Raw genomic sequence first — 26,996 nt, forward strand, 5'->3', positions numbered from 1 at the left:
CAAAAGTGTCTCTAAACAAAAACACAGTGGAAATGAAGGTTAAAATAAGTAAATCTGAGGTAAAGGGCATGATTTGGAGGCAATAAATCAGGAGTGGGATAACAAAAAAAAGCCACATGTACAACATTCACAATAGGGTTGCAGACACTGGAGTACGTGGAGCATATACGAGAGAAGAAACAGTTATTTCAAGAATTAGGTTAGAACATTGTACACTTAACTGTAGTTTTCACAGATAAGGGACATTGTGAGGTTCCTAGGCTAAATTAAACATGAGAGGAAGTATGTAGGCTCCTTTTCCTACCTCATTCCTTACTGATTGCCCTATTCAGACAGCACTGATCATTGTGATTGCTGACACACTTTCACTTTGGCTAGAGTCCTTAATCAATAAGGGTATTCAGATGGAACCTGAAGCTGACAAGGAAACATGAGAAGTGAAAACATAATAAGCTGCAGGATCCCAGGGAGCTATAATAAGTAATCAAACCCCTGGGGATGCTGAATTAATCAAGAACCCAGAGTCTTTATTGTCATTATGTAACCATAAAGATGTTTGGTGAGACACCGACTCAGAATTCACACATAACACACAGACACAATCAGCTTGTCAGAATCCAGTTTATTGGTTGGAGATCCTTCCTCTCTCATGCACGGCTGATAGACCATTGACCTCTGACCCTACTCATCCTCTCCACAGCATACTCTTCAAATTTCTCTTAATTGCTGGGTCTCAACATTAAGATTTTATTTAATGAAGCTGGCAGCAGTTGCCTCTTAAATTTTCACATATAGGATTCACAATAAATCATATAAAAAGGGAAAAAGCAGCTAAAGTGGAACTAAAACAGAACATAAAAGGCTTAGAAACAACTCATGCTACGTCCCAGGAGGAAAATCTGTTAAAACAAGAAGGAAAACCAGACATTAATAAAATACCAGAGGCAAGAATACAATTCCAACTATAGCCATCTACTGTATATAGCATGCTATAATTAACTGCCAGGAAGTAAAAGCAAACCACCTGTCACTATTTTTAAGTTTTCTATTATTACAAAATCAGGTTTTGGCACTTGAAAATTTAAGGAGAACATTGTGTCAGGACTCAGCGAGCAGAGCCGTGCAGTTTTCTGCCAGCCCTGCTCTCTCTCTCTCTCTCTCTCTCTCTCTCTCTCCGCTCTTTCCTCAGGTGATGGCAGCTGACTGGTGGGCGGGGCGCGCACACCTGCAGCGTGTTTAGCAGCACTAAGCTGCACTATAGACCAGTTCACGCGTGACATCACGAGCAACATCTGCGTTACGCTGGTAGGCAAAAACAGAACTGTTCTCGTCTACTACCATGACAAAACGGGTGAATTAGAGCGTGCTTTTAGTTTGTTTATTTTTGGAATCTAAACAATGCCAATGACTTGTTGTGCTCCCGGTTGCACAGAGAGGCATTCCAAATCGTTTCTTTCGTTTACCGAAGGACGAAGACAGAAATGAATAATTTCAATAAAATGGATGCAGGCAGACAATCCCAATCGACTGTGGGAGCCACATAGGATATATACTTAAGACGTAAACATCCGTTCCGTAATAATATACGTACATGTACAATGTATGCAAACCCTCTGGCATGAGTCTGTGAAAAGGATTAATAAGACAAAAACACCAAAATAATCCTTAGTGAACAATGTTTGTTTTTTTTAACCTAGCGGTGGCGGGTCTTCCTCTCTGCTGAGGCGCTGTCTGTGTCCGACTCTGATTTCGTATGTTACACAAACATGTCTAAACATCCATCCATCCATTTTCTGACACACTTAATCCCTCATGGGGTCGCGGGGGTTGCTGGAGCCTATGTCCCGATATAAAATAATTGTAGCCGTCCAGTGGTTTCATGGCTTTCGTGCTCTCTCGCGTGTACTGGCCTGCGAGTTTATAAGGCAGCTGTATATGTTGCCGTACGGAACACTTGGCCAGCATTTCACAGACTCGCTCCGTCCCTTCAGGCTTTTGCTGTGTGGATCTAGCAATCTGATACCATCAACCATCAACTTACTCTTAAAACGTCTCGCCTGTTTGGACTGAAGAAGAACCCCTTCGAATCAGTCTGGTTCCTCCTGCTGTCTGTGGACCCGCCAGCGCTGCTCGGACCCTGCCCTAAGCCTACGCCCACCGGTCATCTGTTCGCACCACTCCATCTGGAGCTGAGTCCACCCCGCTTCCCCCTCGGTCCGTTTCCGAGCCTTTGTGGTAAGCTGGCCCCTCTCGTTTTCCCCTTAGTCCCGTGTTTAGACTCATTTAATTATTCTCTCCCTTGTCTCCTAGATCGTTCGTGTTCCCACCCGAGTTATCACCTCTCGCGTCTCTCCTCCTGTGATCGTTCCATTGAGAACCTGTTTTCGTCCCGTGATTACTTCACTGAACAAATCTTCTGCAGTTTTATTAATAAATACCTTAAACTGCTTCCTGTGTGCCGGTGTCCTCTGCATGTGGGTCAAACATATCAAACCAATCATGACACGTGTTATATTGCCTGAGACAGCTTCAGGTGATGCACAGCAGCATCACACTTTCTGTAAGAATGGACAAAGCTCCTTGATGGTTCTGGAAGTGAGACTTCTGCCAGAGGCTTCTCTGTGTGCCAGGCTCAGCAGGGATAGGCCCCCAGTACTGAGGGTCCACACCACACAGCAGTACATCTAACACCACACCCACTGTGGTGGGAGGAACATACTCGCTAATGGACCTTTATATTCTTCTTACACTTTTTTTTTCCTGCTGTTGATGATGGACTGTAATACCTGCTTCATGGGTTCCATTTATAAAACATTTCAAGAACGCAAAAAAACAGAGACATAAAGTTCTAGCACCAACACTGATGAGACATTCATGAGAAGAACATTTGTCTAATGTTCATAACACAGATATGTAGGTGTTATCAGAAATGTACTGAGAACTAATTTTCAGCTTGCAGAGGCATGACAAATAATTCTCCTCATAAAATGGAACATGAGGATTTTGTCTCTGTTTCCCTAAGAAGTTTCTCCACCAGTTCACTTATTTCAGTTTCATGATTTTTCTGCATTTTTTCCTTTTCTGTCTCTGTATTGGTCTGCTTTAATTCTTTCTCGTGTTTTATTAGTAAATCTTTAACTGCTGTTATATTTTCAGTCTTCTTGGAGACACAGTTCACTAAATTACTAATTTCACGCTGATGTTGCTTCCTCTTTTCTGCTTCCTTGTATGCTGCCAGTGCCTTCAACAGGTCATACTTCTCATCCTTGTCCTTCATTTGCTCCTTAAGCGCCTCCTTTTGTGCTTCAAACTCCTTTTTATATTTCTCCTGGAATTCGTTTGACTTGACAGCTTCCTCTCTCGCTCTGTCTTTGTATTCCTTTTGAAGTCGTTCCAGCTTTTCCTCTAAAATCTTTCGTTCTTTTTCTTCTTGTTCTCTTCTGATTTGTTCTTCTTTCTTTCTTTCCTCTTCATATCTTTCACGTTCCTCCTTGTACTGCTCCTCAAGTTCTCTCAGTTTTCTTTGCTCTTCCTCTTTTCTCTTCTCTTCTTCCTCTTTTTGTTTCTCCCACCATTCTTTGCGTTCTTTTTCCCAAGCCTCTTTATCTTTCTCCTTCTCTTCTCTGATCCTTTCCAGCTCTCTGTTGACACTGTTCTTTTCCTCTTTTTCTAATTGAATTTGTTTGTCCAGATCGTCAAGCTGCTGTATAAAACTCTGTCGGTGAGTTTTGTCATCGGTTTCTCTTTTCCTCTTTTCTTTTTCTCTCTTTGCCTGCTCCCTCTCTCTTTGTTTATGCTCTTTATCAATATTCTCTTTCATTTCCTTCAGTTTCCAGTCTGCTTCCTGTTTTAGTTTTTCTTTTTCTTCTTCCATTTTTCTTTTCATTTCTTGCATATCTTCCTCATACTTTCTCTTAAGTTCCTCCCTCTCTCTCTTCATCTCTTCTTCCTTCTCCTTGAGAATCTTCTCTGTTTTTTTCTGGATGGCAGCTTCAGCCTCCTGCAGCATCTCATTGGTGTAGAAGCAGCCGTTATTTTCCTTCACCATCCTGTCGATCTTTTTAATCAGGTCACTGACCTGTGTTCGGTTCTGTCTGTCATAGTTGTTAAACACATGGTATCTTCCTCCACAGTCAGAAATGAGCTTCTCTAACAATTCATCTTCTCTTATGTAATCCTCGATTGTCTTCTCCTCATGTTCCAAATTATCCCCATTTGTAAAAAGAATGATGGTGAACTTTTCTGAACCTTTTCCAAAGCCTTCCTTTATTAATCTTAAAGTCTCCTTCTCCTCTGGAGTGAATCTTCCAATCCGTAACACCAGCAGGAAGACATGTGGACCTGGAGCCAGGAGACTCATACATTTCAAAGTCTCATCATTAACTTCTTCATGGCTCAAACTGTCATCAAATAAACCAGGAGTGTCGACGACAGCAACAGGACGACCGTCCACCACACACTCTTCTTTCTGACAACGTTTTGTGACTGATTTGGGGCTGGACTCGGCTTTAAAGGCTTTACGTCCCAGGATTGTGTTTCCAGAAGAGCTCTTTCCACAACCGGTCTTTCCAATTAGAACAATCCTCAGATTCGCAGAGCTTTGATCTGATTCAGTACCTGTAATAAAAAAAATGCAGAAAGATAAAAGACTGACAATTACCACAGCATTGCACCAGAAGTCTCATCTGAAATATGGTATAAAATAATATATAAAAAGAGCTTACAAAGATCAGACTGTGTCTTTTTGAGTTTCTTCATTTCAGCCTCTAGTCTGGTGATGTGTTCATCTTGTTTTATGGTCTTCTCCATTTGGGCCCTTGTAAAAGTCTCTGAAGCGTAAAAACGTGGTGAATTCTTGAGAATGATTGTTTTTTCCACCCCGCTTAGCAGTTCTGGAATCTGCTGCTTGTCCTTGATGTTGACAACAACATATCTTGCTCCACATCTCTGAATAAGCCTCTGGATGTCTCTGTCTCTGCTTATAAAGTTAACCACATCTGGAGCTTTAGGATCTGACTCCACAGTGAACAGAACCATGGTGAAGTCATTGACCACAGAGTTGAACATGTCCTGGATGGTCTGTAACTCTCCTTTGTCTTCATCAGTGAGGGGACCCACAGGTAGGACCAGCATGAAGGCGTGGACCCCCTCAGGATCACAGAGGGAGACGCACCTGAATGATTCCTTCATCCTTTCCCGCTCTGATCTTCCGTACAAGGCAGGCAGCTCCACCACAGAAACCCAACGTCTGCTGACCTCTCCCTGGTTTTTAATACTAACTGATGAGTTGGATTTTAGCTCAGTCTGACCTAAGATGGCCTTGGCTGCTGAGGTCTTCCCTGCTCCTCTCCTCCCACACAGAACCAGGTTTAGTGAAGGTTTGATCTGTTCCTGTTGGGGTCTGCTGGTCTCTTCTTTCAAGGAAAGATATGTTCCTTTGTTTTCATGCACTATGTTCTCGATCTCCTCCATCAACTGTGTGAAATCTTCTCTAAACATATTGTAGTGTCTTCCATTGCAATCGCTTAAAAGTTCATTAACAGAGGGTCTCATTTCATTATCATGTGTTATGATGACCATGGCATGCTTGAAGGCATCTTGATGAAACAAAGTCATAACAAAATTCAGTATTTTTCTGTCCTTCTCATTGAAATCTGAAGGCTTCACTAACAGCAGCAGAACGTTCGGTCCAGGAAGGCAAAGTGTCAAACAACTGTTAATTTCTTCTAATAAAGCTTTCATTGAAAGATTGAATATGTCAGGCAATTTTACAACCTTGACTGGTTTTCCTTTCCATTCTCCACAAGCCAACTCACTTTTCTTGAAAGGGTTAAGTTTGAAAAAGTCAAATTGCTTTTTCTTCATGATGAGGTTGCAGAGGGAGTTCTTCTTGTCCTCCCTTTTTCCAAAGATCACAATCCGGAGTCCTTCTGTTAAAAAATAAATTAATAATGAATTTGTTGTGAAATAATGACATAATAAAATAATGAACTCCGATAATGGCAATATAAATGTCAAACATTTAACTTTGTGTTCTTCTCAGATTTTCTAGTCTATAAATACCTTTTAATACAGTGTTACCGAAAACCTAATAGGTCACCATAAAGTAAGTAGTTTTCCTCTATATTTTAATGTCTGAAATAAACTGCTAAAAAAAATTAACACAATTTAATCTGAGTATATCAACTCCGGTAAAAATCTGAAATATTGATCTGAAAGCAATAAAACCTCTTCTGTTTGTTGTTTTGTATCATCCACCAGGCCCTTACTTTTCTGACTTCTTTTCTGATTTGGTGATAAACACTGACAAGGTTATTAAAGTGGGGGATTTCAACATTCATGTTGACACTGAATGTGATAACCTTAGTGTAGCCTTTAAAACTATCCTAGATTCAATTGGTTTTGCTCAAAATGTGCATAAACCGACACACTCTTGGCTCCATACTTCAGACCTTGTGCTGACATATGGCATTGATTCTGAAGAATTAACAGTATTTCCTCACAACCCTGTCCTATCTGATCATTTTTAATAACATAAAATAAAATAACATTTGAGTTTAATCTGAGTTCTCCACCCCCAAAAGAGGGTTCCATTATAGTAGATATTTATCAGACAATGCTGCATCAAACTTTAAAGAGTCTGTCCCCCTTTTAATATCATCAGTATTGCAGAAATACCCTGCAGATAGCAGCAATGTTGTTTCTTGCCATTCACAAATAGATGTATTTGTTAACGGTGTGGCTTCGTAATTGCGTTCTGCATTATACAATGTAGCTCCCTTGAAAAAGAAGGTGATTATTCACAGGAAGCTGGCTCCCTGGTTTAATTCAGAGCTGCGTTCCTTGAAGCACAATGTTAGGAAATTGGAGAGAAAATGGCGCTCTACACACCAAGAGGAATCCTACCTAATCTGAAGGGACAGTCTATTGTTGTATAACAAGACCATTTGCAGAGTTAGAGCAGCATATTTTTCATCATTAATTAAGGAGAATAAAAATAATCCTAGATTTCTCTTCAGTACAGTTGCCAAACTTACTCAGAGTCACAGCTCTGTTGATCCATCCATTCCCTTAGCTCTTAGCAGTAATGACTTTATGGGATTCTTCATAAATAAAATTGATTCCATTAAAAATAACATAATTGGAATCCTCCCAAACATGATTACATTGTCCTCAGTAAATGAGGCAGCGTTGACAGATCACCCGCTATTACCATCTAATGTAGAACAGATTACTGGATCAATGTGAGCGTCTTTGCTTTTATGTCTCTGCTCTGTCTTCTGTAACCCCCAGTCGGTGGAGGCAGATGACCGTTCATACTGAGCCAGGTTCTGCAAAGAGGTTTTCCTTCCCGTTAATGGGGAAATTTTTCTTTCCGCTGTCGCTTCATGCTTGCTCAGTATGAGGGATTGCTGCAAAGCTATGGACAATGCAGACGGCTCTCCCTGTGGCTCTACGCTTCTCCAGGAGTGAATGCTGCTTGTCGGGACTTTGGCTGGTTCCCTTATATAGGACATTTTTGACCAATCTGTATAATCTGACCCAATCTTTATAATATGATTGAATTTGACGTTGTAAAGAGCCTTGAGATGACATGTTTCATGAAGTGGCGCTATCCATCCATCCATTTTCCGAACCGCTTTATCCCTCATGGGGTCGCGGGGGGTGCTGGTGCCTGTCTCCAGCATTCACTGGGCGAGAGGCGGGGTACACCCTGGACAGGTCGCCAGTCTGTCGCAGGGCAACACAGAGACAAACAGGACAAACAACCATTCACGCACACACTCACACCTAAGGACAATTTGGAGAAGCCAATTAACCTAACAGTCATGTTTTTGGTCTGTGGGAGGAAGCCGGAGTACCCGGAGAGAACCCACGCATGCACAGGGAGAACATGCAAACTCCATGCAGAAAGACCCAGGGGTGTACTCGAACCCAGGACCTTCTTGCTGCAAGGCAACAGCGCTACCCCCTGCGCCACTGTGCCACTGTGCACCCGGCAAAGTAAAGCGCCCGACTGAAGTGAAATTAGTCGGGTGAATGTGTATAGAAAAGCTACCCATGATTTAAAAAGTCCCAGGCTTTTAGGTAGCAATGGAACATTTACCTGAATACCACTGCTCTGCGTTTGAACTCAATTCTGTCAAAGTAATTCTTTCAGGATCCTTAAAATTAGTTTATGTTAGTGTGTTCTGAAGGCCAATTATCAGGGTAAAATTAGCAAATAAACCTATGTGGTAATAAAAGCTTAAAGCTAAAGAAAAAGCTTATAGGAATAAAAAAAACATTTTTTATATACTTTGCTGTAAGTCAGGTTGTGCAAAAGACAAAATAGGCAAATGACACATTCTAACACAGTAAATTACTTGCTTTGATCTATTGTTTATTTTTTGGGGACAGGATTTAAAACATTTTCTAAAAATGCAACTTCATGACAAATTCTCAAATTACTAATCTTCATAACTTACCATTCTCTGTTGTGGGATCAACATTAAAACTGATCTCCTCTGGTTTAACGTATTCCTCAGTTAGTCTTTGCGATGCGTCCTTGAAAACATCACAGCTCACATATCCGTGGTTCTCTTTTACAATCTGACTTAAACGTGTCAGCAGCTCACGATGTTCCAGGTTCTTCAGACTTAAGTGTCTGTACTGACATTTAACAATCATCTCTTTTAAGAGTAGGTCCGATGAACCATCAGCTTCACTCCTCTCTCTGGGTGTGGAAATCAGAACCATGGAATGATCAAACGATTGATCACTGAAACGTGTCAGGAAGACACAGAGTCTCTCTTTTTGTTCCTCAGTGAAGTTCTCAGGCTGAAGAACCAGCAGGAACACATGAGGTCCTGGATCAGAGAGTGTGATGCAGGTTTCCACATATTCACTGAGTTTGTCTTCAGACAGGTTGGTTTGCAGGAGGTCTGGGGTGTTGATGATGGTTACTGTTCTCTGATTGAACTGTGTAATGTATATCTCACACTGTTCAGGTGCTTTTTCAGTGGTGATTTCTTCCTTTTTCAGTATGAAGTTCCCAACTGATCTCCTCTCTGACCAGCTGCTCCCCAGCAGAACAACCCGGATCTCTGAGACTGTCAAAACACAGAAAGAACGGATAAATAGATCCGAAATGGAATCAGTTTCATTAGCCATGTTTGTGAGCACAGAAGTAATTTAACTCTCTAAGCTTTAGTGTTTCTGTTGCCGCAGTTTTAGTAATAAATGATAAATGAATAAAACCAAACATGGATACAAAAAAATAAATATAAAACAGGGCTCTAAACTAACTTTTTGCTATGGGATGCAAGATTTAGGAAAATGTATCTGTCATGGTTTTTTAAGTGTTTGGCCCACATGCAGAACACAGTCGGAAGACAACAAGCAGTTAAGATGTTTATTTAGGCTGATAAACACGAATAAATGCTCACGGAGTGAGCCGCAGACAATGATCGGGGCGTAGGGATCAAGAGCACTGCGGGAAAGAAAGGGACAGATTAACGAGAGCAAGTGCGGGGATCTACGCTGTGTGAAGCTCTGCCTACCGCCAGGTATGGAGAACCTGTCCGGGGGAGGTGAAGTGGAAGAACAGTCTTGGCAGTTCTCTTACTCTTAGTGGAAAGAGGTGACTGAGCGACAGGTGAGCTGGCAGGTGGAACAAAGGTGGGGAGCCCGAGCAGCACCACAGCAGAGAGCAGGAAGGGGGATCAGCTGAAGGAATCGGGGTGAATCCAGGGACGGGAACGTTTGTATGGCTTGGTAGCACCAAGAGGGCTCGAGTGGAATGCCAGAGCAGGATCTGAGCGGCGGGCATTCAGGAGCCAGTCTTCAGCACTAGGAGAAGCGACCGGTGAGTAATCCAAAGCACAAAACGAACACAACGGTTTAACACTCCGGCGTCCTTCAGCTGACTGCAACCTGCTTTTAAACTCCAGCCGGAGCTGCCAAAACGAGCTGCAGGTGTGCACCACTCCCACCTGTCAACTACAGTCACCTGTGAGAGAAAAAGAGTAGAGAACAGACCGTGGCGGAGCAGTTAGCGCCCGTGGTGGAGAGGTTAGCGCGGGTCGGATCAACTCCGACCCGCAGCGCTTTGTTGCCTGTCTTCACCCCTCTTCCTGTCAGCTCACTGTCAATAAAACGCGTGCCACTAGAGCCGCGAACACATTTAAAAATAAAAAAAGTTTTGTTTTTTTCTGCGTTGCTCTCATCAGGGTCATGGGTTAGCTTCGGTGTGAGTGGTTGAAATAGCACGTCGATAAAGATGACAGACAAGTGGCTTATCCAATCATATGCAAGGATTTTTGATAAGGCCCAGCCTCCAAAAAAGGCCATTCCTATGGATCAGTCCCAGATGGATGAGTGGAGCTAGGCGGAGCGACATACATCTGGCTAGGGTCAGGTTACTGGGCAACAGGACTGCAGGGAAATCCACTCTACAGTGCAATTGTCTAATTGAGTTAGTGGCTACAGTCAGTCACACCAAGGGGCGAGGAGGCAGGAAGGTTTGGGAGGATTCTCAACCAGCCGGTCTGTTTCAGGTCAAACTGGTCGTGGTTAAACTCTTTTTTCCTACCCAATAATAAAACGCGGCTTCAAACCTGTGATGCGCAGGTGTGAAGCCCCCCTTACAACCGCAGGTCGCACAGCATCAGGCTGAGTCAATCTGATATTATGGGAGATGCAAACAGCCCCTCATTAAAAAAAAAAGAAACTGGAGTGACTTAAAGTAGCAAGTGGTGCCTTGAGTGGAATATTTTTCGAAAACCTGTATGTCTTAAAAATCATATTTCAGATCCAGAGTGATTGCTCCTAACCTCAATTTTTTTTATAATTCTTCTCAAATGTTTATTACTGAGAGGATTTTAAAGTCTGTAAATAATATAAAAATTCCTTTGTACAATATTGTTTGTACTACTTTTTATTCACGATTATTCAATATTTTTCCTGTTTAGCCTCATCACATTATGTTAGGCCTCCTAGAGCCACACCTTCATCCCACCTGGCCGTGGAAACTAATTTATTTTCCCTTAGTGAGGATGATAATGTTTATTTTATATACATATTAATTGTATGATTGTTTCTGTGCTCCTTTCCTCCACGGTTTAGGTGGTGGATGAGCCAATCAGCTCTCTCTGTTTCCATCATCTTCTGCTAAAGAAACTCTTGGGCTCGCTAAAGGTCCTCCTCATTACTTCTAACATTTTTCTCCTTTAGGAGCTATCTAAAGGCCTAAGATGCTTTGTGAATAAATTTTATCTTACAAGTTAAAATAATAGGAATACTCTTAAATTCTGGAAATTTAAGATTTTTCCTAAAATAACGTCACTAAGAGCTACTTTTAGTTTTAGGATTATTTGTGAATACAGGCTCTGATTATTTACAGATCACTTTAATCCTGGATACGGCCCCTTTGGGTTGTAAATTTAAGAAGACTTGTTTGCAAAACCTTAAGGTCGTTTATGATTCCTTGAGAATTCTGCTTAAGAAACTCAGGTCCAGTGTTGTAAGTGAGATGTTCTGTAATGGATGTGTCAGGACATTTCAGCCACTCCCAAGAAACTTAATGTATATATTTATGTGTCGTCTGGACAGTCTTAATGTAACACCACGTCCTTCAGCCAATGCCCAACACTACCAGTCATCTTTGCACTCACAATCTGGCCGACCAATATCCGGACTGTGCCTCCACTGCTGGATTCTGATGTCGTCTTCTACAATAAAAATACAGACAGGTTCTGTAAGTTGTCTCTCAACTCCAATTCCATTGAAACAATAGAGCTTTAAAAATACAGCAAAAACTGTAAAATAAATATATGTAAAATATAGCTTTTGGTTTGCACTGATGAATAATATCTTACCAGATTCATCCCCTGCAGATGCCATAGTGTACAGCTCTAATTGATCTGTAAAAAAATAATAGAAGAAATCAATGCATGGATGAGACAACATTTTTGTTTACTTGAATAAAAACAAAACAGAAGTGATAATCTTTGGACCAATAGAGGAGAGATCGAAAGTTAGCACACAGCTTCAGCTGCTTCAGCTAGAAACCACTGATCAGGCCTGAAATCTGGGAGTAGTGATGGACTCAGACCTGAACCTCCAAAAGCATCTAAAGACAATTACAAGGTCAGCTTTCTATCACCTGAAGAACATTTCCAGGATTAAAGGACTAATGACTCAGCAGGATCTGGAAAAACTAATCCATGTTTATCTTTAGTAGAACTGATCACTGCAACAGTGTTTTCACAGGTCTGCCTAAAAAGTGGATCAGACAGCTGCAGCTGATCCAGAACCTGCTGCCCGCGTCCTCACTAAGACTAAGAAAGTAGAGAACATGGACCCGGTTCTAAAGTCCTTCCACTGGCTCCCAGGATCTCAGAGAATAGATTTTAAAATCCTTCTGTTAGTCTATAAATCCCTGAATTAGCACCTAAATCCATCACAGAGTTGTTATCAGTGCATCAACCCTCCAGACCACTCAGGTCTTCTGGCTCCAGCCTGCTCTGCAGAACCAGAACCAGAACCAGAACCAGACATGGAGAAGCAGCATTTAGTTCCTATGCTCCACTGATCTGGAACAAACTCCCAGAAAACTGTAAAAGTGCTAAAAGCCTGAGTTCCTTTAAATCAAGATTAAAAACAGCTGTTCCCCAGCAGAACAACCCGTAGACTGTCAAAACATAGACTTTAAAATAGTTTAACACTAGTTAAATTGAAACATCATTAGTTCAACTTTGTAGTCCAACTGTTTTTAATGTTTGCTTATAGTTTCTATTTTTCCATGTTCTATTTTGTTTCTAAACTGTTTTTTCCTATGTTTTAATCATGTAAAGCACGTTGCACTGTCTCTGTACTGAAATGTGCTATACAAATAAATTTGCCTTGCCTTGCCTTACATAGACGCCTCATTGGGGGCTGGTTTACACATCGACCTCTCCACCATGTTGAATGTGGCAGAGAGCAACAAACGCCGATCTGAGAAGATGTCTTATTCTTGTGCTGCATGGAATTGTACCGACCGTTTTACCGAACAAACCAGATATGCTGGCATAACAAGAAAAAAACTCCCCTAGATGTTATGGCGAGAGGGCCCAAAACTGTCCCCCCTGCGGAAATCTGTGAATGCTCTGAACTGTGGGCCGGTGATAACATCAAATACAATGGCCTCTGGAGAGCGTTCATGGAAATATAACATCTTTCACCCACGCACACACATAACTGATGCACATAACAACATATGTACGTCATGCAACTAGTCTCCAAGGTTAACCCCATGCTTAAATGTTGTCTCGTCACGTGCTTTTTTGATATCTCAAACTGTATCCTGCAATTATGATAAAGTTTGAAATATGTATTTTTTTTTCTCTTACTCCCCAAATGTGGCTCTTATCTTTCCACAGAGTTAAAGGCAGCGCCCTAGGGTAACCGCGTCAGGCGGGGTCCTCAGCCGCAAGGCCTCAGTCAATCGTTCCCTCGAAATGTTTGTGATGTATGTGATAGATGGTTGTACTGTAACTGTAATTTCCCTCTGGGATTATTAAAGTATTTCTGATTCTGATTGTGATTGGTTTTAGTCTGTGGCTACCAGGACATCTGAGACCTCAAAGAAGGCAGAAGAGCCCCTGTCACTGGACTCTTCCCATCTTTTCCAAGAGGCTGAGTCCATCTCTGGACCCACTGTTGTGAGTATTAATGACTGATTTTACCTCACACACCTGTGAATGTTATGATGTTGCTGTAGCTAAGGGAATGTTCTGTAAAGTTTTGCATTGCTGCTGATAAACCATTTCCATGGGTAGACTTTAAAAATGTGTTTTTCCAGTTCCCTGTTTATTTTAACACATTATTTATTTAAATATAGAATGGTCCTTTATTTGGCCCTCAGTTAAGACATGTATTTCTGTCAACATCAACTTGACAGGCAAATAGAAGGGCACAGGGCTTATTAATTTTTGTGAATTATTAGCACAACTGAATCAAAGGTACACAATTTTTGGTTTGGCCCTAAATACGGAAGTTACAATATTTTCATAATGTAAATATATATATCATGGCTGGAGTATTTTTCTTAGCATCAATATCAGATTTGTAATTTTCCTTTTGTGACAACACTTATGCACTACATTTAAACATGTGAGTATTAAATAATAAAAGAAGAAAACGGGGGGCAATGAGAACACATTGTGCTAATACAAATGTGATGAACGTCACTCAAAATATTTTCATCTATTTTTGTAATAGGACCACTCCTATGTTATGCCTTCATCCAATGATGATCTGAGGGCCAAGGGAAGCCTTGGCCAGGGTGGAGAGTCTGGGAAGACAGAGAAGGAACGCCAAGGACAGAGAGAGAAGGGCAAAGAACACTATGAGTGGTCTTCTGGGGGGTCTCATCGAGAAGAAACTCAATAATCTGACCCAATCTGTATAATATGATTGAATTTCACTTTGTAAAGTGCCTTGAGATGACATCTTTCATGAATTGGCACTATATAAATAAAATTAAATTGAATTGAATTGAATAAATGAAGAGTTAAAAGAGCAGCTTGATACATATTCAGGTAGATATAAAAAACAAATGTGAAAAATAAATAATATGAACCTCCTTATCCACACACATTGCAAAGGTATTTTTTGTGTTATATGAAAATGTTATTCAATATTATCTGAATATTATTGTATTCTGTTTTGGGTGAGTAGTAAAAGGTTTGCACACCTACATCTGAGATTGTTAACATCAACCATTTCTACTTCCAGGAAATGGACATGTCCACTTTATTACAGTCATGTAATAATGTCTCAAAAAGTCAATTCAGTCCATTTATCCAGATTCCAAATCCCAGTACTTACATTCCTTCTGTACAAGGACAAACAAATCTTCTTGTTATCTCTGATTAAGGTGAATGAGGTCTTTGGATGTCAGGCCTGGCCTTAACATGGTGATGATAGAAATGCTAAGGAGAAGACAAGAATATCCAGATTAATATGGCCGTGTGTGTCTCATGTTGGGGAAATGGTAGGTGCAGATGTACCAGCACCTACTATTGCTGGTCTGATATTAAAAATGTGTTTTTCCAGTTCAAATCTCATATTATTTAAATAAAGTCAGAACATTACGAGAATAATCGTCTGCAGAACCATTTCAATATCTCACGGGGGAGTACTAGGGCCAGGCTGTAGATTCTTTTATTTTAAATTACGTGGATAAAGTAATAACATTAGAATAAAGCCACAAGGATATGACAATAAACCCGTAATATTGCAAAAATAAAGTTAATATTGCAAATATAAAGTATATTATGAGATTAAAGTCCCCATTGAAGAAGTGTGTATGAGTCTAACAGCAGATTCGCCACATGAGTCAGCCTTATGCTGACTCATTCGCAGCGTAAGGCCAGCCCCACTGATCTCTATTTATTCACTGGATTGCTGATTGGCCCGAAAAACTGAAGTCACTGGACGCCATCTTGCTACTCCCTACTCTCACAGAATCACAACGGAAACGTGCCGACGTGTGCAGCAAGCTGGTGACGTCTACTCCTCTGTTGCGAAAGACGAGTGTGTCCCAGCTGCATCGGCTTGAAATCCGGAGCCCGAAGGGGAACGAATGCTGCTGCAGGAACAGAAGAGGTGGGTCAAGGATGAACCGAAGTCGAAGCCCTACGCTATCGATGACGCTCCGTTAGACGCAGATCTATGCGGGTAGCCAGGTCCTCCAGCTTCTTCAGGGTCTGCGGGAAATCACGGGTCACCAGCTCATCCTTAATCCTCTCGTGCAGGCCCTTGATGAACACATCCATAAGTGCATGTTCATTCCAGGTGCTCTCAGAAGACAGAAGATGGAAGTCAATAACATACTCTGCCACCGATCTGTTACCCTGCCTGAGCGCAAAAAGTCCCCTTGTAGCATCTAGACAAGGGAGAACTGGGCTGAAGACATGAACCAGTTCCTGAGCAAAAGCTCTGTAAGATTGACAGAGGCATGAGTTGTTCTGCCACTCAGAGGTTCCCCAGAGCTTAGCTTTGCCTGCTAATAAAGAGATAAAATAAGCTACTTTAGACCGATCAGTGGGATAAGCAGAGGGTTTAAGTTCAAAATGAATTTCGCACTGGGTGAGAAAAGCCCTACATTGATCGGGATCACCTCTGAAAAATTCGGGCGGAGACAATCGGGGCTCCTGACAAGCTGACAAGTAACAGATGACGCAGCAGCAGCTGATGACGTAGGCGGAAGTGTCGGAGCGGGAGCAGACTGGCTGCGTAAGCCAGCCAGAACCTCCCCTACGGCTGACTCGAGTTGAGAAATGGAATTCTCTACACCTGAACGCCACCGTTTATCTGCCGATGGATCCATGTTAGGCCAGTTTATTCTGTTAGGCTCTGACATGGTGCCACTCACGCAGCCTCTGCAGGAGGAGACAACAGGTTGGTGACCACGCTTATCTGAAAGTGTTTGCAGAAAAATTACTGTTACTTGCAATATTATTAGTATTAGTATTATTATAATTCAGAAATGTGTGTGTGTGTGTATACACACGCTTATATGTAATGTATAGATATGCATGTACACTTGAGTGTGTATTTTGCAAATTTATATTTTTCTAGTGTAGAAACATAAGCTCTGTGGAGTGCTTAAATTGGTTCATTAGCTCTATTGTAAATCTATGTCAGATTTAAAGGCTAATGCACAGACACAGCATAAATGTATATGGCATTTGACATTTTAAAAGTCTTAAGCCCCCCTGAACATGAGAAAAATCATCGTCGTTCGATGCTGTAGCGCACGTATTCCCTAGTTACTGGAGGAAAATAGAGAGTACTAATATCGTGGCTGGTGGCTTCACAGCGACGTGTACTACCAACGACAGACATATATACGTAGCCGCAGCGTCGTCGGGTGAGAGGCGTGCCGACAGAGTCCCCATCTTGGGTCTGACCAAGCTGCGGTCAGAGAGAGTACACGTCAGTTCAGAAAAGTGGTACTTTATGTTTTCAGACACTGAATCCGGTGAATTCTCAACCGATTTCCAGATAAATTAGCTGACTGAAAACGTCACCCCTTTAGGGGCTACATGGGACCAATTGATTGAATTAAATGATTGCCTAACTTAACACATAATTTCGATTTTGTGTTGACAGTTTGCAAACTTCCAGAGGTACGTCCCAGGATGCCCAACTTTTGCTGCGTTTATGGGTGCGCAAATTAAAAGACACTACAAACCAGATCCCAGGGAATTACCTTCCATAAGTAAGATTTTATGATAGATAATCCTCATGCTTTACAGTCACAGTTTTTCTGACATCAACACAATATGTGCTAACGGGTAGCAGGGATGGAAGCAGAGAAATTAAACACCCTGATTTCTAAAAGATGTGACTGAGGGATATATATATATATATATATATATATATATATATATATATATATATATATATATATATATATATATATATATATATATATATATATATATATAAAGCAAAGAACATATTTCGTTGTAATGTATGTTTCAATGACAATAAAGATGATATTACTACTATTACTATTCCAATGATGTAGAAGCGAACATTAGTAGTATGTAGTAGCAGTAGTAGTTTGAAGGAATAATATGAGGGAGGTGGGGTGTTATTTCATGTAGTGACATTTTAATATCACTTTATCCGGCTGTTTATTTCACTCCAGGTTTTCCAAAGACAGTACACTAAGGAAAAAGTGGGAGCTGGCTGTGCGACGGGATCGTTTTGTTGCAATGAATCGATATATTCTATTTTGTGCTGTGACCATTTCAAGGAGGAAAACTTCGACGGGACAGGACAGATTGTGCAGCTTAGACTGAATGATGTCATACCATCTATACTCAACTTTCCAACTTCTCTTCAAAATGTAGATCAGTGCTGTTGTCATCACATACCCTTGAAAAGTGGCAAATGGTCACTGATGAGTGACCATTTGTACAGTTTAAAGTGCCATTTGTAAATGTATTCATACATGAAGTAGGAAGTTACCTGGTACTCCTCCCTCTGCCTGCTCCATCACGCCGCCACACATGTAGGTCCTTGGGGAGAGGGCGTTACTGGAGGTTGCCACCTTTTGGTGACGTCCCTCTCCCCAATTTTATCATGCATTTTAGACACTTTCACTCCAAACATTTTCACAACGCACATCCATGTAGGCCACGATATGGGGGGGGTGGGGGGAAGACGTCTGGGGGGGGGGGCTTATGTTGTGTGAGCCTCGCCCCGGGCGGCTCTCTTCACCCCCTCTCGCATTTAGACATTGAGGGTTCTTCTGGGTAGTTGCTTGGAGGGGGGGCGCTGGCACCAGCTCCCTTCCGGAGGGGGGGTGGGCTGTGCCGTGCACCCCCTTCGGTGCTCCCAGTTTTAAACACACCTGAGAACAACATGCAACAACACAACATCTGAGCGGGCGTAGGGAGGATCGGGGGTCTTTTGCACACCCCCGATCTCCGATCGCGGCACGGAGTCTGGGGCCTGGAGGAGGTGCGGGCCACTGGGTACGGGGTCTTGGCGGGGGGCTGTTGCGGCTGGCCGGCGGCTTACCGGATCTGGGGCTGACGCCTCTGCTCTCCCCAGGAAGGGATGGGGGGCAGGGGTGGCTAGGGTAAGGTCGGGGTGGGAGGGGGTTTATTAGGTATATAGTGGGTGATGGGGGGCTCTGGTCGGATGGCCCGTACGGGTCGTGTCGGCCCCCCCTCTTTGGGGGGCCTGGTCCGGGGGGCGCCTGGTCCGGGGGCGGGGCCGGGGGTCGGGCACAGGCAGTCGTATTGTTGAATTGTGGTGACCCCCCCCCCACTTGGGATTTTTGGATGTGAATGCTATGTGGGAATGTGTGTAAAGCGTCCTTTTTTTTTATTTTTTTATTTTATTTATTTATTTATTTTTTTTGGTGTCTGTGTGTGGCGAGTGGGGCACAAGGGAGGGATGGTGTGAATGAGTGTTTTTTTTTTTTCCAGGTTTGGGTTCGGTCCGCTCCCTCTCCCAAGATCATCTCAAGTCTCCGCAAGGTGCGGAGCCCATCCCCCCACGTCCTGCCCTCCTCCGCTGCGTTGGCGGGCGCCTTGACCCTCTGGCGCGTTGACGGTCCTCGGGTTTGGGGCGGGTTCCCGGGTGGGCGCCGGCCCATTCCCGGCGGTGGCTTCGCGGGGCCTGGCCCCCCGGGGGGCGGCCGGGGCCCCTGCCGCGGGGGCGGGGCGCCCCTGGGGCCTCTGGCCCCCAGGGCCCATGGCCAGGACCACTTCAGCGCGGCCGGCTGCCGGCGGAGCCCACGGGCTCGTCCCCGCGGCTCTTGAGGGCGTCGGCATTGCGGTGGCTGGGGGATTTCCTCGGGGTCGTCTCTCCTCTTTCCTCAGGGGGGGGTTGCAGATTTCCTGTGAAGGCCCCTCTCGGGCGCACTGCTTTGGGGGCCCCTTTGGGAGTCCGGGGTTATGGGTTCCCTGACTCCTGCCTCTGTGCTCGGGGAAGGTGGGTCTTCGGTTCTCCACAATCACTATCAAGCCATTTCCTTCTGGATAATTTTCACCTAAATTAGTGCACTCTCACAATCTCCCACAGGTGCTGGGTCCCAGGTATTAAATGTTCACTTATATATAGAAAGGCTATAATTTATTTACTTTCTTTTACTTTTTTTTTTAGGTATCAGATTACACATGTCAGCTTAAATAATAATACATATGATTTAGCAATGGTATCAAGGTGTTACACGATTGTATCTGTTGCTTTATGTCTGTTGGTTGTGCTGTTCTTTTTGTGTATCTTTCCAGGTGATGGAGCAGACAGAGGAAGTTTTATCAATCTCTTCCTTTTATCTCTTCTTTCTTTCACCTCTTCTTTCTCTTTTTTTTCTCTTCTTGTTTTTCTTTTACTCTCCTACTTTCCCATTGTAGTGTCCATATAATTTGAAATTCTCCCTGCAGGAATCACAATAAAGCTATTTACACGCACAAATCAAGCGGAGCAGTATGGCGAAAGCTGTTTGCTCCACTTGTGAAAGTAAAATCTGTCGAGCTCTATTTGGCATTAAGATATCAATTTTTATTGCCACATTGCTAGACAGGACACTGGGAAGAAAAAAAAAAAAAAAAGGAAGTTACCTGGTCGGATCTAATTTTTTGATAAAAGGGATGGTGATGAATTGTCTGTGAAAATATATAGTTATCAAATGTATACACACACACACACACACACACACACACACACACACACATATATATATATATATATATATATACACATATATTTTCAAAGAAATTTGTTTTTAAAAATTATCTATCTATCTATCTATATATATATCTATATATATATATAGATATATATATAAATAAAGAAAGAGAGAGGGGGATGAGTGTATAATTTGTGTGTTTATTATATTAATATGTAACTGCAAAATATATAACTGCGTGTAAATATCTCATCCGGTTTGACTTCAGTTTAAATTGTTTTGGTTCTGAATAAATATGTGTAATCTCTCTAAAAGGTCATGAGCATTGTGAACATATGATTAAATGAAATATGAGCTGCCTCCTATTCATTCTGAGAGCAGCTGTCTGATCTGTGGTCTGACCCAAGACGGCTGCCCTGTAGGCACGTCGGCCTAGCGGCTGGCAGCGTCCAATGGGGCGTCTCTGTTTATAATATCTATACTACAAACGGCCAATCAGCAAACCAGTGCAAAAATAGAGATCAGTGGTCAGCCCATGACAAGGCGTCTACGTCTATGTCTGTGGCTGCCACAGCCCAGATCCCTGAACAACAGGCTGGGAGTTCACTGACTCTGAAGGAAAAGTCAGACTGTTAAAAACATACATGTGAAGGTTTAGTGTCAGTCTGTATGAACAGACACTAAACATGTAATGAGCTCTGCCCCTGCTGAAGGCTCAGGCCAAACCCTACGATCAAATAATCAGCTACAGACAGTTCCTCGGATAGACTTAAGAGGAAAGGAGATCAGGGTTTTTTCTGTTGTTGCTACTATTCTATGAAACAATCTACCTTCCCAAATTAGATCTGCCTACAGCCTAGATCATTTTAAATCACTTCTCAAAATAAATTTTTATTCTTTGGTATTTATTTGAAGTAGTGTTTTGATACTCTTGTACAGCACTTTGGTGCAGTTTCATACCTGTTTTTAAAGTGCTATATAAATAAATTTGACATTGACATTGACACCTTCACCAAACATTGAAAAAAAGAAAAAGACCACGACCGCTTTTCCCTTTTCTGTTTAATCATCTTAATGTTAAACGGTGGATTTGCTGCTATTTCAACCGTGAAATAAAATACAGCTTGTCAGAGAGTCACAGCAGCAGTTTTATAGCTTTATTCCTCAGTTACTTCCTATATTCCCGCAACTCTATCTGAAAAAAATCCTGTCATGCTGACATCATTTCCCAAATAAAACAACAACCTTTATTTTGTCTGCAGCTCGGCGGCTCCGATTAAAGGCTGAAATGTCAAGCCAAAATATGTCAGGCATTTTAAAAGATCTGGAGAGAAACTTACCTGTGATTAAGGATGATTTTAGTTCACTGATATCAATTCCGAGTATTCTAATAAATTCAGCAAAGCCTATTTACCAAACTCTAAACTTCTGTTTAGGAGGATTTAATTTGTCCAACAGGAGAGCTCTATTTCTTGGTGCGCCACAGAAGAGGGGCTCCTTTGGGGGAGGATCCCCCTCCCTCTACAGGAACGCCAAAGCAAATGGATTCCGATCATCTTGTCTTTCTTTCTCACAGTGAGCTGTGGACCCATTTTGTAATGGTCAGTAAGTGAACCTCTGTGAGGGATTCCACTGAACTGTTTATGAATTAAGAACTCTGAGTAGTAAACAAAGTTTTAACTGGACCACACATGGAAATGATTGGTGCTACATCTCCACCTGCTGGACACCAAGAGATCAAACAAGTGCTGGAAATACACACCAGGGCCTGCTTTCACAAGGCCGCCTTAGAAGTGGTGTAGTCCAGGTTATACGGCGTATACCCACTTATTTTTCAGTCCAGTCAGCATTTTGTATACCCACTTCTAAATCCTCCCTGATGCGCACCATTCAGCAGTATCTGCAAGACAAATAGTGGCAGGACGGTCGTGAAAGAAACGCCTCTTAGCGGTCTTAGAGACGGGTCTCTAAGAATGAACGACGGGAGTCGGCTCCTCACTAAGGGCCTTTTTTGGGTTTTTTTTGTATCTGAAAGCTGCACGGAGCTGCTTCTGTCGGCGAACAGGCAGCGGAGAGCAACTTCTCTACCCTGACACAGAGCAGAGCACCTATGGAGCGATATTTGTGCCTTTTTTTAGCACGCAGGAACCAATCCGAGCGCAGGAAGACAGGTATTCAGTGTTTAAACAAAATCAAAACGGATAAACTCTTCTCAACCCACTATCCTCCCGCGCGACTCTGCGTCCTGCTCCATCCACGCGCAACACCAGCTGTGCGCTCCCTCGGCTGTTTCTCCGATCTCATAGCTCACATGTCTGTGCGCTTGTGACTTCCAAAACTGTCCACCTCACCAGCCAATCACAGCTAGGTTTCTTTCCATCCAATCAGAGTATGGCTTGCAAATACTGATGGAGTCAGATGGATTAAATCAAAATGCTGCAGCTTTTGGCCGAAATTAAACATAATGGTGGCATTGAAGACAAAAATAACAACCAATAAACAGGTTAATATTTTAGCCTAAAATATTTAGTCTAAAATAATTCCTTGAGTTACCAAGTGAAGTGTAAAAAATGTTTTTGTCTCTTTTCTTTTCAGCTTCTGGGAGGCAAAAGTTTCTTGTGATCATAATCATCATCATTGTCATAATTTAAAGAGCACTTTAACAGAGGGTTAAGGATTGTTCTCTATTTCAAAAAGCACTTTAGAGTTAAATGTGGAAAAAAAGATTTTGTGCCTAAAGTTCTATTTTTGTTTTTGTTTTTTTTTTATCTAAAAAATTTAATGTATATGCTGGATGTATAACACCAGTATTTTATGTCAGCATTAAATGCTGTTTGAAGTAACTGATTATAATTAATGTCTCCAGACCTTTGTTGGTTGTTAATTTTTCTATTCGGACCCTGCTGATTTTAATTAGCGACCCCTGGTCTACAGTGTCAAAAGCAGCTGTGAGGTCTGACATCACTAGCACGACTGAACTATTTACATCTAGTGCTGTGCGGATCTCATTACAGACTCTGTGCTGTGACAGGACCTGAAGCCTGACTGAATCTTTTCACCAATTCAATACAGCGAGAGATAATCTTGTAGTTGTGACATGACAAACTTTTCCAAGACCTTACAGAGAAAAGGCAGATTCAATTCAATTCAGTTTTATTTATATAGCGCCAATTCATGAAACATGTCATCTCAAGGCACTTTACAAAGTCAAAATCAATCAGATTATACAGATTGGTCAAAGAAAATTCCTATATAAGGCAACCAGTTGATTGCATTAAAAACTTGACAAGCAGCATTCACTCCTGGAGAAGCTTGGAGCCACAGGGAGAGTCGTCTGCATTGTCCATGACTTTGCAGCAATCCCTCATACTGAGCAAGCATGAAGCGACAGTGGAGAGGAAAACTCCCCATTAACGGGAAGGAAAACCTCCGGCAGAACCAGGCTCAGTATGAACGGTCATCTGCCTCGACCCACTGGGGTTACAGAAGACAGAACAGAGACACAACAAGAGAGACAAACAAGCACAGAAGCTCACATTGATCTAGTAATCTGTTCTACATTAGATGGTAGTAGCGGGTAATCGGTCTTCCCTGGATGATGTCACAGCTAACAGAATGCCAGAGAAGGTACAGAATGTGGTCAGGAGAAACCACCTTCTTCATAGAAGGTACATTCTGTACCTTCTATGAAGAGGGTGGCGGGGGGTGGGGGGGAGTAAATGGTTGTGGTTCCAGGGTCTTGGTCCTTAGATGGTATCCAGACAGAGTTGGAGGGCGGACAGGTAAGCTGTCGACGGCCAGCTGGAGAATCCAGAAGTGATTTGGTAATCCAACGGCGGCAATGAAAAAAGGTCTCGGGCATCCAGTGGATAAAATCCACGGCGTCACAATGGAAACTTCTGGGAACAGACAACAGGTGAATCACAAGGAGCCAATCTTAGAGAGAAAACACAGAGAATTAGTGATGTTACGTGATGTGCCGAGGCTTCGAGGCGTGTGTCGAGTAATGGAGGGGGTGTTTCCATAATGCGTGTATTGAAGCTTGCTTCATTTAGGGGAGGAGCCGCAAAGCCTCGCTGCCCAGCTGTACCACGTGACTGCTTCGGGAAGTGGCTCAGATTTTGCCAGATGACCGTTTGATTCAGAACCAGTCATGGCTGTACGCTGGATCATAAAACAGTTCTGCTACCCAGATGCAGTTTAAAAAGCCACTTAGTCTGTTTATAAGTTTCGTTTTTATTAATTCTGCATTTTTTTAACTACATGCACCGTATTTCTGTGCCTCAGCGCTTGCTCCTCTCCCCCCTCCTTTCCCTCGGAGCAGGTGCTTTTATCACCTTTCATCATTCAAAATGTGAATCACCGCGTTTAATGTCCTCACATTGGTAGCAACGTGTGCCAGTTAAAGTCAATAGGAGAGTTACTAGCTGTGTTTAATGCTGTTTTTTTAACAACATAGATTCAGTGGCGCTTCTGTGGGCTGCTGCCTCGCACTTTAATTCAGGTGCGCACTTTTAAGGGTCATTTTAAAGAACTTGTAACATCAGGGGCTTCATCTCAGATCTCTCAGTACCCCTGTTCCCTATATAGGAGCCCTTTACAGTATTTAGTTATGCATTTTACTCACTGTTTATCCGTCGCACGCAGCGCACCAACGGGGGTAAAATCCGCCCACCGCACTGCCGCACTGACGAGAGCAATAGAAATTTGTCTGGTCAGCGCGGCGACTGACTGAGAAACCTGTCGCTGTGAAAAGTGATGTTCATTGAGCTGAAAAGAGGGACACATCAGCAGCTGGATCGTGCGTAAAGACGCAGCGTGAACCTCTGTGTGCTTCAGTGTTGCTGCTGAGGGGAAATTGTTGACCATAACCACCACCCCACCACCACCACCCACCCAAAATTAGCATAATCTCACTCTTAACTTTTGATCAAAGTTGAGAGGTCTGATTATTACACACCATGCCATATCACATAACACTACTATTTTGGGAATAATTACACACAGAGAATACATTCAAACAATATTTTATTATACACATATGTGTATACATAATTTATGTAGGCAAAGGATTTCATCCTACACCTTTTGTGAAGTCATTCCCAAGAGCCATAATAGACAAAAAATCAATGCATCACACGTGTTAAGGTACAGCTGGCTGTGATTTTACACCTGGCCAGTAGGTGGTTCCGTGTGCACATGAAGCTCCAAGAAATTAACCCTTTCTCGAACCAGTTGGCTCAAGTGGTTCAATGCCTCATGAGGCTTCATCTCACCATCACTACAGAGAATAAATCTCAGGAAGGCTCAGATGTACCAATACAGGCAAACACTCAGGCGCTGAAGTGCTGGCCGTCTGCTCCTCTTATGCTCCAGGGAGATGAGGTGATGAGCATCAGGTGTGTCAGAAAGACGGCACGTCCTGTTCAGGTACCGCTCCCTGCTGCCCTCTGGTGGACGAAAACAGGATCTAAAATCCCTGGAACCCAACAGGAGCAGAATAACCACAGCATGCTTAAAAGCAATAGGGACTGTGCACATCCTGAGACAACTGTTTCTCAAAGAGATGAGGCAGGGTCCAATGCAATGGCCACAGCCACCCCTGCCGATGTCCTGGCCACCCCACTCGCCAGTGTAAATGGTAGTAGTGCCAGTTTAGCATTTTATCCCATTATGCACAACCAGCAACACAGCCGCTCTTCTTGACCTTCTCGTGCACTATAGCTCACCTGCCGCTCCCCTCTCCTCCGCTCATCCCCCTCAGCCGCTGTTGCATTCTCAGCCAACTACGGCTCAGCGCGTGCCCGCCTTCAACGGTGATAAAAGGAATTAACAGAGAAAGCGAAAAGGACTAACGTTAAGTAAATAAGTCAAATCATTTGTTTGTAAAACGAATAAAGGGGGGATATATGAACTGTATCAGCTCCTGCTACAGCGGCTTTTGGTGTCTTTTTGACAAGTTTTCAGAGTGACATAGCTACCGTTGTTAGCTGGTGCTTGTGTATGGTTTGTCAATTTCCAGACAATGAAGAGAAAGTCCACAGACATCTCTTCTTATTTTAAGAAGAAAATAACAGCAGAAGGAGATAAAGAAATGAACAGGATTATTAAAGAGGATTATTGAATTGTGGTATTGCACAGTGTAAATATAATTGCACAGTAGTTATTGCACATAGGACACAGAGCCAGCATTAGTAGAGGACAGTGATGAGGAAAAACATCAGACAGCAGCAGATCAGGAACAGTCAGCATCATTAATCCCAGAAGCATAGCAGGACTCAGCGAAAGCAGGTGTTCCTGGACCGACAGGTGAAGTTATGACCATGTGGCAATACTAATGACATTAATGAATTGTCTAGAAAGTAATATCCTCGGAAGAAATGTATGTTTTTAGAGTATATATATATATATATATATATATATATATATATATATATATATATATATATATATTGTCATGATTTGTCTTTGGATGAACCCGGACACAGCACGCACACACAGAGCTTGTTCTTGAAGTGAGTTTTATTGTACAGAATGATGGGTGAATGACGAGAGGAACCAGAGTCTTTATGGACGGAGGTGAAGGGTGCGGAAGCTGGCTAGCAGGAGGAGCATGGGGAGACTGACCGGGAGGAGACTCGGGAGCGGAGGACTTGAAAGCGTTGAGCTGAGTTGCATGACTGGAGGACGTTGAACTGAGTTGCTGGACTGGAGAACGTTGAGCTGATTTGCTGGACTGGAGAACGTTGAACTGAGTTGCTGGACTGGAGAACGTTGAACTGAGTTGCTGGACTGGAGAACGTTGAACTGAGTT

General features: G+C 42.6%; 1 protein-coding gene across 2 annotated transcripts; it reads right to left on the reverse strand.

Annotated features, from left to right (window-relative positions):
- Positions 1-2,871: 2,871 nt before the first annotated feature.
- Positions 2,872-22,465, reverse strand: LOC105922457 (GTPase IMAP family member 8). 2 transcript variants are annotated; one of them, XM_036144758.1, is made up of 4 exons: positions 11,859-11,884; positions 11,655-11,711; positions 4,725-5,930; positions 2,872-4,617 (listed from the first exon to the last, which is right to left on the reverse strand). In XM_036144758.1, exons 3-4 carry the CDS (start codon positions 5,863-5,865, stop codon positions 2,981-2,983), a joined length of 2,778 nt encoding a protein of 925 aa, XP_036000651.1. In that variant the 5' UTR covers positions 5,866-5,930; positions 11,655-11,711; positions 11,859-11,884; the 3' UTR covers positions 2,872-2,980. The 2 variants fall into 2 exon arrangements, with proteins under 2 accessions (XP_036000651.1, XP_036000650.1); XM_036144757.1 differs by lacking the exons at positions 11,655-11,711; positions 11,859-11,884 and adding an exon at positions 21,523-22,465.
- Between the last annotated feature and the right edge of the window lie 4,531 nt (positions 22,466-26,996).

This window comes from Fundulus heteroclitus, chromosome 12 (genome assembly GCF_011125445.2).
Source record: "Fundulus heteroclitus isolate FHET01 chromosome 12, MU-UCD_Fhet_4.1, whole genome shotgun sequence".
NCBI classification, from domain to species: domain Eukaryota; kingdom Metazoa; phylum Chordata; class Actinopteri; order Cyprinodontiformes; family Fundulidae; genus Fundulus; species Fundulus heteroclitus.

Coding starts and splice junctions, on each gene's coding strand:
- LOC105922457 (XM_036144757.1), bottom strand. CDS start 5,865: ATGAAGAAAAAGCAATTTGACTTTTTCAAACTTAACCCTTTCAAGAAA. Junction 4,618..4,724: donor AAAGACACAGTCTGATCTTT/GTAAGCTCTTTT, acceptor TTTTTATTACAG/GTACTGAATCAGATCAAAGC.